Here is a 15,340-nt window from a genome sequence, read left to right on the forward strand (position 1 = left end):
GCGTTAGAATTGACTTCATGGAAGAATCTATCTGTACCAATTCAATGTTCTTTACCAAATAGATAAATAAATATATAAATAAATAAACTTTTCAGTCATATTAATGATGCTTATCCTAATTATTTCAGTTCATTTTTTATTAAATAAAGTTGCTAATCATAATCATTAAAAAAATTGTATAGATTTACGTCGGAGGGCAATGAACAACGGAGACCGAGGAAGAACCCACTTGGCAGTATATGATTACGTATATTTTCTTTTTTACTTTAAATACAAACTTAAGAAAATCGAAGCCAAAACATACATGATTAATTTATATAATATCCAAACAAATCAATTTTTTCTTATGTTATTGTAATTTAATACATATGTAAATGTACATCAAATACAAAATCAACTTTTAAGTTTTAAGTATGCATCTATAATAAGCCAATAACGTTTTTCCGCCGACACATGTCTGCATTGTAAATACAACGAGAGTTAGAAAATAATTTATGTATGATTATCTCCTAGTTTGAATTTAAATAATTTATGCATGATTATCTCCTAGTTTGAATTTCAAAAGTTTGTTTTATATTTGATCTTTTATTTATTTGTTTTTATTTTTTTTATGGTTACATATTTTATATTTAGTATAAGTTAGGGTTAGAGGTTGTTTACTTTTTAGCTTTTAGTTTCGATTATTGTAAAGAACACCTTTGAGGTTTCTTTGAAGCATTCAGTTCTCAAGCTTTTGATTTAATCACTAAGTAAACTTCGAGCCAATTATAATTGCGTTTCCGTTTCTACATAAAAAAAGCGAGATAAACAATTACATAAATCAGTCACCCTCTCTATTACGAAACACTCACCCTAGGGATGAGCTTAGGATGGTGCCGGTGCAGATCCCGAAAATTCCAATCCCGAAAATTTGAAATATTTGGTACCTGTACCAGTATCGGTTCGGTACAGGTATGGTATCGGTACCGGTATTACGTGCAAAATTTAGGAAATATCGGTATCGTACCGATATCGAAAACTAAAAACTTGGTACCGAATTCGGTACCAACGAAATCGGTACCAAATTTGGTACCAATACCAATCAATACTGGTACCGAAAACACTCATCCCTAGCTAACCCTATGATGATAACATAGCAAAAGATGACATGAGATTGATCACTGATAGATAAAGCTAAGAAGTGAAGCGGTCAAAAGTGTAGGGTTGGGAATAGTGAAGGGACCCTTTTGTATAATTGTTTGAAAAAGGGAATTTACAAGATGAAGACGACCCCCACATAGTCATTATTTATAGTGGTAGGGTAATTTGATAATGTGTTTTCATGTGACCATCTCATTATAATTTCTATTTTTGTATAAGCATAAATATGAAAACAAATACGTAAGTTGGCAACCCATTCTACTCATCATCACACACCCAACACATATTTAATGGATTCGGCGGACGTTCACATGCTTTTTGCTTCTTGTCTCTTTTTTTTATTTTCACAAATTAAATATAGTGATCTTGAATACATCTTTTTGACTATAACAACTACATATCAAAAGTCATTTAATTTATTATATCTTGATGTGTTAAATGACGCTCCTTTCTAGAGGTTGAGATTTCGAGTTCCACTATGGATTATGAGGTATATTGAGTATTAGTTTGAGGTCCGTGTATTATAGGTAATTGATTAAAATTTTAAACTTTAACCATTAAGTGAAAAATAGTAAATAAATTGGTCATATATTATTAATACAATTACAATTTACACTAAAATTACAGAAATTACATAATTAAGATTACACAAATACGTTACAAATAAGGTTAATCTTCCTTGTACACTACATTTGTAATTGTATTGATCGGTATACATTGTTTATCAAAAATCAAAATCTTTATTTCATGTCTGCTTGTAACTCTTAATAAGGTAACATATATGTCTGCTTATAACTCTTCTGTGTGACAAATAAGTTTCTACAAGTACATACCAACCCTAAATAAATGATAATGTATCCATTTAACTAACAAAAAAATATTATTGATGCACATAAAATATCATATCTTTTAATCAATTAATATGATATTATTTGAGATCATCTACTCATGTTTATCAAAAAAACATGATTATCCCAAAAACCAGATTACCTGAACGTTGTTGATATAATCATCCTTAGAATCTTTAGAATTTATGATAGATTTGTTGTCATTAATATTCTGTGTATGATAAATTTTTAATTGATTTTATATTTTACAATTAACAATTGTATAATCAAACAACATATAAAACCGAAAAACTATAACAAAACGATTTGTTTCATTTCATACGAAATGTAATTGCCAGGAAAATGACAAAAACATACTAACTTTAAAGCCATGTTCAAATAACAGTGAGTTAGGAGAATATTAGAAAATTTTTAAGTTGCATAAAGTGAAGGTAGTCATTCTTATTTACAGTAGTTGAAAGTATTATATTACAAATACTTAAATTTGAATACTAATCTCATGTTATTAGTTAATATTATGGGAAGTTGTTGAAATATTTAATTAATCGATATATATATATATATATATACATAAACAACTTATAGAAAACAAAAAAGAAGCAAAGATTTCGGATTAAGCATGGTAAATGACTTTTAACTTGATTAACTTTTTTTTTAAATTAATGTGAAAATGGAATGTTTCTTGAAATGTAATGAGTAGCATGATTAAGTTACAAATGATAAAAAATAAAAATAATAAATATTTCTATTAAGTTACATTATAATAAGTGTGAATCTTATTGAATTTTTATAACATATTTTAATAATAAATGTTATGACTGTAATTTTTTTAAAATTCTATATATATCTTTATTATTTTAAATATAAACCATAATAAACATTTTAATTATGTACTAACCAACATGTAACACTAACATAAACCCAATTTGTTGCATTTGTATAAAAATGGTGAAATGGGATTGAAGCAAATTTTTTGGTTTAAAACTTTGAATGTTTTTAATTAAGTAATTGTCTTATAAGATATATTAAATTAACTATATTTAAATGTATAAGAAAATATAAATCAAGTTATAAAGTATATATTTATAACGTATTTTGGTCTGGTCATGCAAGAAAATATTGAAAACTAAATATTGATCTTCTTATTGCTAAAAAATTTTATACTACACAAAAAAGTCATATAATAAAGGATTAATTTTATATGTACCTTTACAAAATGATATATAGTTTATATAGTAAATCGTTATACATATGGATTATAGTTATAATATTCAGCTTCAATGATTTAATGATAAACAGTAAACAACAAGATATAGTCTATAATAGGTATTCTCCATGTTTGTAATATTTATACAAAATGCTTGGAGAAAATTAAAAAAATACACATTTTCTTGAGTTCAAATGCATATGAAAAAATTATTAAATCCAAATTTGAAACCAGTCTTATATAAAATATTATGCATTAGTTGTTGCTCGAATCCCAATTTAAAAACAATTTGTAGGTTACCATACAAATTCAAATTGTTCGACAATGATGCATCTTTATTTTCAATTACCCGTGACTTTAAAATTTTATTTTAACATACCTGCAACTTTAATTTTTATATTTCCTTATTTTCTTATTTCACCATTAATGTTAATAAATAAATTGGTTAGGATTTACATTTAACAAAAATATTGAATTCATTTATTGAAATGACTTAAAAGATAAGGACCATATATTAAAATTGGTTAAAAAATACGAGGAAGGCTATGAGATTGACAAGTGGCAAAAGTGATAGTCTTTTATTAGAGTAGATGGAAGATTGTTGCAATCGTCTTTTTCATCCCTTTTGTATATGTAGATCTCAATAATCATAATGTACAAGCCGTATCATCGTTGCACAACGGAAGAGCTTGGAAAGTACTCACCAATCGAGAGCCAAAATGAGTGATGCCAATGGGGCGGGTCGATGTTCCTGCTGGTCCCACGTACCTCGGCTCACGCCCTGGACCTATATTGTGCTACAACCTAATTTACATCAACTAACTAGAAAAACTTCACTCATTCGTGATCAAGTTTTTCAGATGTTTTGCCACTCAACGTTTTTTTGTTCCTATAAAGATACTCAAATTTCATTACATGTTCCAATCTTGTGATTTTTTTCCTTTCACAAATGTTCAACATTTTTAAAATTAAGTGGGACAAATGAAATACATATAAATTATGGTTACTAATAGGCGAATTTTAAATAATTAACTTCAAGTACGATGTAACAGCGAAAACAAAAATTCAAAAACAATAATTAAGTTCCATAGTTGCTTAATTTAAGTTTAACTGGAAAAAATATCACTAAATTATAACAGGATTTATATATATTTCATTACTTTAATTATTTTTAAAATATTTAAATTTATGATAAAAAATGACCCACGAAACATATAATGAGTTGAGTGACTTTAGAGCAACATATATATTGAAAAATCTAGGGAATAAATACTGTTTCACTATCCACTTCCTATATAAGAACTCTCCTACAAAATAATAAAAACCTAAAAACTCTTCTATAAATCATAGAGATTAGGATGATATAGGGATTCCAATTTGGATGCTCTTAAATCATTCTCTCTAATTTCGATTACATCATTGACCATTGCACCCCCATCACCAACCAAGAATCCCGGTTGTTTCATATTTGATCCCACCAGGAATCCCGGGTGTTTCGATATTTGATCCCACCAGTCGAGAAACCCATCATCGTTCAGATGATTCCACTAATTGCCGATGTCGACACCACCTGCGTTGCCATCCCGTTGTTGCACAAAATTGACCTCACCAACATTTATTTGTTGCGGATGTCAAAGGCGAAAGCAGTAATTTACTCTAGATAACTATATTAATGAAGTTGACTATAGGTCACACTTCACAAGTAACTCAACTTTAAAAAATTAATAAATGCAGACCATGTCCTGATGTCCTCGTGAGTTGTTTGCCATGTAAAGCCATGGGGTGGCAAATTTGAGTTTGGTGTAAAAGCCCAATTCCAAGTGGCTTCGTTTGTCAACTTGAGTTTGTCTCCAGTTTGGGACCGCTCAAAAGGAAGAAAGAAAATCACCCATGCGGCCATGCCATTGTTCTAACCATGATGTGGGTCTTGTGGAAAGGAAGAAACGAAAACGGTGTTCATGTTCAAAATGGTTGAAGACATCAAGGACTATATCTAGATGTTATTCGACACATTGGGGGCATGTTAGTCGACTGCGGAGGGGTTTTTGATGGATGTGAAATTTGAATGTCTTGGTTTTGAGCTTTATAATCAAAGCCCAAGTGTAGTTTTAAGCTTTATAATCAAACTCAAGTTATACTTTGGCTTGAGTCATCTATTAGACTATTACTATATGTTATTTGATTAGCTTCTTTCTGTATACATAAGTAACTTGATATAGATTATCACCTAGAAGGTTAGGATACCATCATGTCAAATGTTCGCTAGACTTAATTGAGCGTTGATCTGATTATTCGGACTCAAGCTCAAGCGCTCAACTTGAGCTTGTCCAAGTCAAAAGTTATTGAGTTCTTATATGGAACTCACATCGAGCTTCTTAAATTTAATATCCAGAGTCAATTACGGGGGTGTTTGGGATTCCTTATTTTGCCTCCTTATAACTTTTTATTAAGTTAATAAGTTACAAAAGTGTAACTTATGGAACTTTTCCTCTCACAATATAAGCAATCTCAAACACCTTATTACTTTTCAAAAAGTTAATAAGTTATAAGTTGCTGAAAATAAGCAATCCCAAACACCCCCTACTTGACCTTTAAAATTTTCCTCAAACACAAGTGTTCATCATGAGGATATGTCGAGCTTAGCATCAAGACGATTAAGGTAGACCTAAGCTGAGCTCGTTCGCGAACTTAAAACCCTACCCGTTACCCAACATACATGATTTGTCATCAATCGCCGATACATCATTATGCTTTCATAAAGAATCAAAGATGCATGCAACAAGTGTAATAGTACCCGGTAGAGGAAAACATGTCCATATACCCCAACATAATCCCAAACAAAAACTAAAATGTACAAACTGTAAATGAACAAAAACCAACCTATGAATTAAAATTCAGAAAGGCGGGATGGACTTTGCTCGAATGAATTGTTTCAAAACGGCCTTTTCTTCATCGATTTTCTTTTTCTCTTCAGCATTCTTTGGCTTTATTTTTCTTTTCTCCTCCAGTATCCACTTGAAAAGCTCACGTTGCTGATCCACTGGTATCGGTTCACGCACTTTAGCGGGCTCCACAACAACAGGTTGGGATGTGATTGAATCAGTAACTGTAGCAGTTGAAGCAGCAGATATAGAAGTAGAAGTGGCAGCTGTCGCATTTTCCTCTCTGTCCTCCTTTTTCTTTGTTCTCATGAAAAGGTAAGCTACAAAATATAAAAAATGACAGTTTTGACTATTAAACCAAGGTATACACACATTCACGATCTTATTTACAGTTTTACACCTGACTGCTCCTAAGCTTATGTGTTACTAACATTAGCAATGGATCAGGGGCCATGTGAGCGGTGTGACTAAAGATTCCTAATTAAACTTGGTTTGAAAAGAGATGCTAAATGCTACAGATAGTATAGTATATTATGAAGGTATGAAAAAAAATCAACTTCAAAAGCATTTGACATGTTAGAGATAGCACACAACACAGCTTGATCTATTTATACTGAAGTCTCCACTCACATAACACAAAGAGAAACCTAATGAAAGGGCTCCTGATATCTGGATTATATATTCATTGCCCACCTATATACTTGGTTATCAATAAATGTATTCATAAACAGACCAGAATGCCCTCTTCTAGACTCTATGTTATCTAAGTCAAGAATAATACACACAGTTTTCTATAGAAAGGAACAGATAAGACAGAAAAGGGTTATTTCGTATTATAAATTTTACCTATATGGTGTAGATGTATTCAGCTTTGAGAGCCAATTAAATGTCACCTTAAAAATGAACAACATACTGATATTAGGTGTCACCTGACGTATATCATCAGTGTCACATTTGTCTAAGTTGATTTAAACTCATCAATAGTAACTTATACACGACCTGCAATTTTACAACATGACACAAGGATTGAAAGCTGGGAGTATGGCAACAATATGTGTAACAAGAAATGCTTGAGAAGTATGCAAAGATCTGATTTAGCCCCAACACAACACGTATCAGAAAGCATTAATCAACCTAATTCATAATAAGTTTAGTATCAGCGATCAAAATCAACAAAAACCTAGGACCGTAACAGATTCAAATAATATATGCACCTCTGATCTAAAAATTAATCAACCTAACTCATAACTCACATATCAGAACGCATTAATCAACCTGATTTATAAAAAGTCCCAATATCAACAATCAAAATCAACAAAAACCTAGAACAGTAGTAATCCTAGTTCCTAACAAGTAACAGAATACATATCAAAACCATAGTTATTAAAAGCCCTCGCTTCTTGCGCCTAGGCCCATTTTTCAGGCAAGGCTCAATAAATGCGCTTCTAGTTCCTAGGAGAGCGCTTCGGCATTGTCTATGCCAAGAACATGAGAACATAAAGGCCAAGAAAACGAAACGCAAGGGTTGCTATTGAAACTTAGATCTAGGAGAAAGGCATTACATTGATACATTTTGTTATTCAAGTTTTGGCATTCATTAGATGATATTAAATGTTATGTAATAGCTTTTGTTTATTTTATTTGAAGAATAGTATTATTTTTCATATACATAATATGTTTTAAATGTTTTATTTAAGTGCGCTTATTTTTCCTCGGGCCCTCGCTTTTTTTGCGCCTTACGCCTAGGCCCTAGGCGAGGCCCATGCGCCTTGACTGCGCCTAACGCATTTGATTTCTATGATCAAAGCGCACTAACTAACCTAAAACATAAAATGCTTAGGTAATCCTAATTCCTAACAAGTAGGGGTCGCAAATGGGTTGGGTTGGGTCGAAACGGGTCATGGGTCGAAACGGGTTAGGGTCGGAATGGGTCAACTAAAAAAAGGGTTGTTTTGGTTCGGGTCGGAACGGGTTAGGGTCAAAAGGTTTGGGTCAGAACAGGTCCGGGTCGGAATGGGTCAAGGTCGGAACGGGTCAAAACATATCGGATCGGTTTTTTTTTTTTTTTTAAGAACGAGGGTAATGACGCAAACGTTTTAGTTTTTTTACATTTTTCGTTTTTGATTTATATTTTGAGTTATGATTTTTTTATTAATTTTTTTGAATTTTTTTGGGAGGGGTTTTTACTGTTAATAAAAACCTCTCCCAAAAAAATTCTAAAAAATTAATAAAAAAAATCATAACTCAATATAAATAAAAAACGAAAAATGTAAAAAAACTAAAATGTTTGCGCCGTTGTCCTCGTTCTTAAAAACAAAACAAAAAAACAAGAAATGAACTGAAACCGAAAGCCGACGGAAACGAAACATAAACCAAAAACGAACAGAATTAATCAAAACCGAAAAAATCGACCTAAACGAAACTAAAAACTGAAACAGAACATAAATGAAACTGAAATAACAAACAAGAATGAAACAAAAAGCCGAAAACGAATCCGAAACCCTCAAAAACAAACAAAAGAACCGAAACCCAACCCGTCCAGTGCTCCGAAACCGACCAAAAAGAAACAAAGGATACCAAAACCCAACCCGTCTAGTGCGAAAGCTCATGTTGGCTCGAAACCTAAACCGAACTCGTTCCAATCCAAAACCTATTTCAACCCAAGCTTGCCACATTTCCTTAAAACACTAACCCAAATGGACCCATTTATTTAAATTTGTCGACCCATTTTGACCCGAAAATAAGAAGGTGGAATTTTAAGTGACCCATTTTGACCCATCTTATTAAAATCTATGACCCAAATCAACCCATATGATTTTTAAAACAACCTAAATTGACCCATTTGAAATGGTTTGGGTCAAGATTGCCACCCCTACAAACAAGTAACAGCTTCAAAACATTAAAGCAATATATATACCTCCGATTAAAAAACTAATCAAGCTAATTCATAATTCACATATCAGAACACGCTAATCAACTTAATTCATAATATGTTCAGTAGCAATAGTGATCATAACAATTAACAGCTTCAAATCATTAAAGCAACATAACATATATACCTCCGACTGAAAAATTAACTGCTAGCAGAAGTGGCCAGAGGAACCTATAACGGCGTGCAAACGACTCCTTCGGTGGCGTCGGAGGCGAAGACGAAGAAGAAGTAGTAGTAGTAGTAGTAGATTGACTAGTCATTGACGAAGACGATGAAGCAGGCGCCGGTGACGGAGAAGAACGCGATTGCAGGTGTTTCTTCAATTGAGCTATTAACATAAACAATCACAATCAGATTAGCGAATTAAGTGCGAATATATGAACAGAAAATTAAACCTAATGCTTTGATTTCAACGATCCGTATTTCAGAAACGAATATACATTTGAGAAAGTGATGATACCTTTCTTCGGCTTGTGAACGTAGAGTTTGGGAGTTTCGTCACTCATTTTGGATTCTTCGTTTGGAATCACGGTTGCCCTTTCTGCACCAATAATGAACAGTGATGATGAAATGAAAGGTCTTGTTTATATTGGGTCTTGGAGTATTTGGAAAGTGAGGAATGAGAAGATTTTTTAAGCTAAAGAGATAAAAGCTTGAAGATATTTTGGGTAGCACTAAAATTTAGGTTATTTATGGTTTAAAAATAGGTCTAATGCTAGATCGTTAGACTGGTCGAAGTGATGTTCTTTTAATTTGATGTAATTAGTCGGTTTGGTGATCCTCTCTCGTTGGGAGAGAGCTGGTTGTTTTTATTGTTTGGTTTTTGTGTTGGTTTGGGTTTATAAAAGTTTACTTCTTGGAAATAAAATATTTTTTTCATACGAGGCGTTTTTGTAAAAAGGTTCATTATGTGATGAATAAGTTTGATTTGAGCTCAAAGGGGAGTGAGCACTTATGGCACCACCCTTGTAACGTCCAATCTTGCATTATCGCCTTATTTCTATCATTAAGTATCCGCAAACCACAAAATCTACTCACAAGTACCATAAAATATTTTGTTTGTTTTTCAATTCTCCAAGTACAATACATGTAAAAAAAATGAATCAATTGTATGTGACAAATCTTTGCCATATAATGAAAACCATGTACCCTACTATGGTCGGTCCGTGAGCCAGCGAAACAAGTCTAGGGACCCACATTTAATTAAGATCTCCAAATTTTTTAAAAATATATATAAAGAGATTTATTATAATGGGCAAAGTAAACTCAAAGTTATGTATTATTTAGTTGTAAACATGGTTGTTGCTAATTCTATAGGTCTCAAGTAAGAGTCATACAGTATGCATTTTTTTATTCCTTTTTTTTTATTTGACAATTGTCATGAAAGGGCCACCAAATCTTATTTTAATTTAGACCCCCAAATCTTATTTCAGTTATTCCCCCAAGCATGCATGAGATATAATCTTACGAGAAAATTTTGAAACTCCCTGTCTCCCTCTAAGACGATGATAGATTAAAGCGTTGTACATGCTTAAGGGAAGCATCATAAGTATTTAGAATATCTCGTTACTAAAAATATAATGTATACTTAAGTAACTCATTATATGCCATCATGTAGATAGTTGATGGTACTTAACCATTGCATGTATTCTACAGATATTTTTGATATGAGGTACTCTTTTCCCATAGGGTATAACCCCATCGTTGAACTCCTTTTTCTATAATACACACTTCTCTTATATTCGATGCAACATCCAAAACATAACCAACATAACCTAAAGTTGTAGAATTTGATGTAAAGCCTAATTTATTGAAATGATTTACGCATAAAAAAACTCGCATATTTGACAGAAAATATCGAAAATGTATATGATTGAGTATTAAAAAATGATACAAAAATGAAGATTGATTATGTAAACTAAGGCTGGCAATTTAGACACAATACACGAATACACGATACGAACATACACGACTTTAACATGTATTAGTTATGACCTTAACAAGTTTTTTGCATTAAACAGGTAGACACGAATTGATATGCTACTTTTCGTGTCTAAACAGGTAAAATACTCGTTTACCTGTTAAGTGCCCGTTAGTACTTGATTAGATTTTTTTATAAATATAAATATAAATAATATAATATGTTATATGCACAAAATAGTTAACCCTAAATTTTTATAACAAACAGCTGAACATGACGTACATCATTCCAATCCAACATAAGCTGGCGGCGTATAAAACCTTATCCGATTCTCCCTCTCCTGATCTTTGGTAGTTTGGTGGTTTTCCACCACATCTCTGGCAATCGCAACCATTCATTCACCAGTCGACCTCGCCACATCTCCGATTCTCCGGAAGTTTGGCCTCCTCGCAGTTGCAGCAACACCACCAGTATTAATATGTTTGTGTCTTATCACGTATACATGGTATTAACAGGTTCGTGTTTGAGTTTGGAATACAGACACACGATAAGTTTTCGTGTCGTGTACAGATATACATGTTTCGTGTTCGTGTCTTATCGTGTACAAATATACTTGATATGTCAACCCTAATGCAAACTAACATATAACTTAAAAAGATTAACAATGATGGCTTTTATGGCAAAACCAAAAAAAAAATAAATAATAATAATAATAAATAAAAGTTAATTCAAAGACCGTGGCCGTTATCGCAAAACCACCAGCCCCAAGACACTCGAAGCTAAACCCATGGCTACTTCAGTCACTGCTCTTCATGCATTATCAGTTACAGTCAGAGCTTCATGGGACACGCAGCAAAGACTTCCATACAATCCTCACCGTACTTACCCCAAAAACCCTATCACCATCTCTCCATCCACTTCAATAATCACCGGACAAACCCTAAACTCTAACTCAACAGATCGCAATTCAATATCTGTATCCGTACTTCTCAGTCGAAAACCACCAAACCCAAATCAAGGTATCGTTTTTTATGCAGTTTTGTCGGTGCGGCATTTCGTCGAACACCTGGTGTGCATGGAATCAGTAGAACTGTATATTGTTTGTTGCTAGATTAATAGCACTGTGTCATGATTTGAGCTGTTACATGTGTTGGGTTTGATTGAAATTGGACGTTTAACGGTTGTGTTTTTGAGAAAGGTATTGTTACTTGCTTGAGGAATTTTATCGAACACCTGGTGTGCATGCATAATGTATTCAGTAGAGTTGTATTTTGACTGTTTTTTCAGTAATAGAGTGATGATATCCGGATTTTACTACTTGAATGAGTTTGTTCTTATTGAGATTGTGAATTAAAACAGTGTGTTTGGAAGAAACGTATCTGGGCTACGAGACGTGGATGCCGAGTGCACCGAAGGTAGAAAAACCTAGGTCGACTTACAATGCTGCTTCACTAGCATACCTTGGAGATTGTATATATGAGGTTTGTTTTAAATCTTGTTGTAAAGTTATGCATAATTAGCAAATTATGATTGTTTGTACACTAACATCTATCATACGCTAGTTAGGGGGCGTTTGGATGCGTGACCGATATGATTATGTGAAACTGAGTCTGATTATCAACTGTAATAATGTATTATACATAGGGCTTGAAGTTGTAATAATCATGGTTGATGGTGTTGAGTTTTAATTTTTTTTTTTATTTAAGAACCTAATTGATGAACTAAGGGCATTTAAATAATATTGCTTTTATTATTTGATAATTAGTTTCGTTGCGGCTCATATTAAGCAACTAAACACCCTTGAGATATGTTTATGTATACTATATAAACTACCATTGATCATTCTTATGAAATATGATATCCTGCTAATCTTTAATGAACCAAGTAGAGTTCACATAGACCAAACGTATCTGAGCAACAAGTTTTGTGTACTGTAATGAAAAAGAAAAGAAAGTATATCTGTCAAGAAATAATGTGCGCAATCTTATCGTATTATATCTGCATCATAGAAGGATATGATATGTTAAATTTGAGTGATTGATTGCACACCATAGGAGCTTTGTATGCAAAAAAGTAAGTAAATGAAGAATATTGGAGAAGATAGAAAGAACACAACTCCAAATATAAATATGCTATTTTAAAATATAATTATGAACGTTTATATGGAAAACTTTGTATGGCCGTTTGCAGTTGATGAAATTCCCACCCGTTATTTTCTTTCTTACTGTTACTTTTATGAATCAACTGTATGGGATCTTACTCTTTTTGTATATTTGCACGCGTGCAGCTATACGCACGCAGACATTTTCTGTTCCCACCACTAAATATTGAAGAATATAACGACCGTGTGATGGCGGTCGTTCGCTGTGAAGCCCAAGTATGATATGCAGATTAAATTATGTTTTCTATTACATCCTACTTTCATTTTAGGCAATTTATTGAAATTTTGGTTTGGTGCATATCAGGATGCAATGCTCCAAAAACTAATCAATGATAAAGTTCTGTCAGAAGAAGAAAGGTCAGTCTTACTATGCTTTGGTTAATTATGCACCATGTTAAACGTTCATTTGTTGAAGTATAATTATTCAGGGTAAACTAAAAAAAAAGGTACTTTTTTTTGTTTAATAAAGGGATGTTCTTCGGTGGGGAAAGAATCTTTCTTCCTCCAAAACACGGACCAAAAAACGTGCTGGTGTAGCTGTTTACAACAGAGCATCATCTTTGGAAACACTGGTCAGTTTTTATATGCCATGTGGTTTTTGTTGAATTTTTTTTTTTTGCATATTTTTTATGTAAATGCTTTTTACATATTCACCAATTGCCAATCCTAACCTTTAATGGTTGGCACATAGTTTGGTAAGGGCTGGATTCCCTCTACCCGTCCAGTTCAGGTGGGTTCGGTGCTGGGTCAAAACGGGTTCGGGTCAATACGGATTCTGAGCAAAACGAGTTCGGGTCAAAACGGGCCGTTTTAAAAAAATATCAATTTGGTTCGGGTCAAAGTGGATTCTGGCCAGAATCGAGTCGGGTTTACAATAGTTGCATGTTTTGACCCATTGACTGGTCTGAGTAGACCCAAATTGACCCGTTGACTAGTTTTAGGTCAACCAAATGAACCCTTATATAATTTGTTTTTGCTCAGATCGACCTATTCTTTGAAGAATAGGTCATGATTGCTACCTATACATACATAGTTCTATTGGTTACTAGGTTATTGGTGGGACCCATGAGTTTTGTGGGTCCCACCGTCCCATCTTGCTTCTGTCACGTAAATGATACTCTTTTTTTTTCACTTCACATCATACAACACAAATTGGAATTGTTGTTTAAACAAGTAACACCTAATTGGACTTGGTAATAGAAGTCTGGAGTCTTGATTTTTTCTTTGATTATCATTGTTGTTGGCCCATTATGTAGGTTGGCTATCTATACCTTACAAACGTAAAACGTCTAGATGAAATCATGCTAAAGATAGGCTTTTCAACGGGTGTCTCAAATCAACCGATCCTGGAAGAAGCAAACAGTGAGTTTAATTAAATGTAAGATATCAAATTCACTTTTTAGTTTATGTTTATACTCTTTCAATATAATCAATCTATATATTACCAGTCTACTTTGGTTTGAACCTTGCTGATGCGTTTGTTCTAACAATTTATCGTCCTGCTTTGTGACCAATTATTTTCTTTAATACCGAGGTAACGAGTCAACATAAGTATTTTCAGAAACACTTTTTGTTCAAAGTTACACCGGACATTACGACCCATTTATTAAGAAATGAGTTGATTTGGATAATTTTTGTCCGATTATAGTTTATTCGAGTCCACTCAGATTATACTACATAGTACATATAGTTTGGGTGTATCACGATATCACATTATACAATGATATAAAATGGATCGCGTTTGTAGATCTTTCCTTAAACAAAGTTAATTATTTCTTTTCCTAAACTTAAATCTCTTGATTCAGGTTAAATTTAGGAAGAAAAGATAACTAAATCTTTAACTTTGTTTCATATTGGTCTAATTTTATAAAACAAATAAAATTTGTACAAGTATTTATAACAATGGAACAGTTTTGAAATCTGTGTTGCTTTTATAGCTGGAACTTAGAAGTGTCCGAAAATTTAACAACACACTAGAAAACTTGAATACTATTAGTTGTAATATTCCATGTATTATTATATATATAGTTATTGTATCAAATATGGTTAAAAAATGATTTACAAGATTTTATACATTAAAACTTTAAATAAACTTTTGCACATATCGGGCCTGTTCTCGTTCCTTCTTTGAGAGTATATTTGTTCTACTCATTTTACCTGTTACGAATGAAACATAATCTGAATTGACTCGCTGAGACGTGAATGATAAACATTACCACCCCTCCTTTGATGTTACCAACAAAAAAAAG

At 32.7% G+C, this 15,340-nt stretch overlaps 2 protein-coding genes across 2 annotated transcripts; one reads left to right on the forward strand and one right to left on the reverse strand.

Moving 5' to 3' along the window:
* Nucleotides 1-5,993: 5,993 nt before the first annotated feature.
* On the reverse strand, nucleotides 5,994-9,548 carry LOC143535322 (uncharacterized). Its single transcript, XM_077029608.1, has 3 exons — nucleotides 9,470-9,548; nucleotides 9,137-9,337; nucleotides 5,994-6,397 (listed from the first exon to the last, which is right to left on the reverse strand). The coding sequence occupies exons 1-3, from the start codon at nucleotides 9,513-9,515 to the stop codon at nucleotides 6,090-6,092; spliced, it is 555 nt and encodes a 184-aa protein (XP_076885723.1). The 5' UTR covers nucleotides 9,516-9,548; the 3' UTR covers nucleotides 5,994-6,089.
* Nucleotides 9,549-11,860: 2,312 nt separating this feature from the next.
* On the forward strand, nucleotides 11,861-14,869 carry LOC143535323 (uncharacterized). Its single transcript, XM_077029609.1, has 6 exons — nucleotides 11,861-11,949; nucleotides 12,290-12,411; nucleotides 13,218-13,307; nucleotides 13,396-13,448; nucleotides 13,561-13,663; nucleotides 14,348-14,869. The coding sequence occupies exons 2-6, from the start codon at nucleotides 12,328-12,330 to the stop codon at nucleotides 14,465-14,467; spliced, it is 450 nt and encodes a 149-aa protein (XP_076885724.1). The 5' UTR covers nucleotides 11,861-11,949; nucleotides 12,290-12,327; the 3' UTR covers nucleotides 14,468-14,869.
* Nucleotides 14,870-15,340: the final 471 nt, after the last annotated feature.

Source organism: Bidens hawaiensis, unplaced genomic scaffold (genome assembly GCF_021521415.1).
Source record: "Bidens hawaiensis isolate Kalapana, Puna unplaced genomic scaffold, B.hawaiensis_p1.1 tig00010467_1, whole genome shotgun sequence".
Lineage (NCBI taxonomy): Eukaryota > Viridiplantae > Streptophyta > Magnoliopsida > Asterales > Asteraceae > Bidens > Bidens hawaiensis.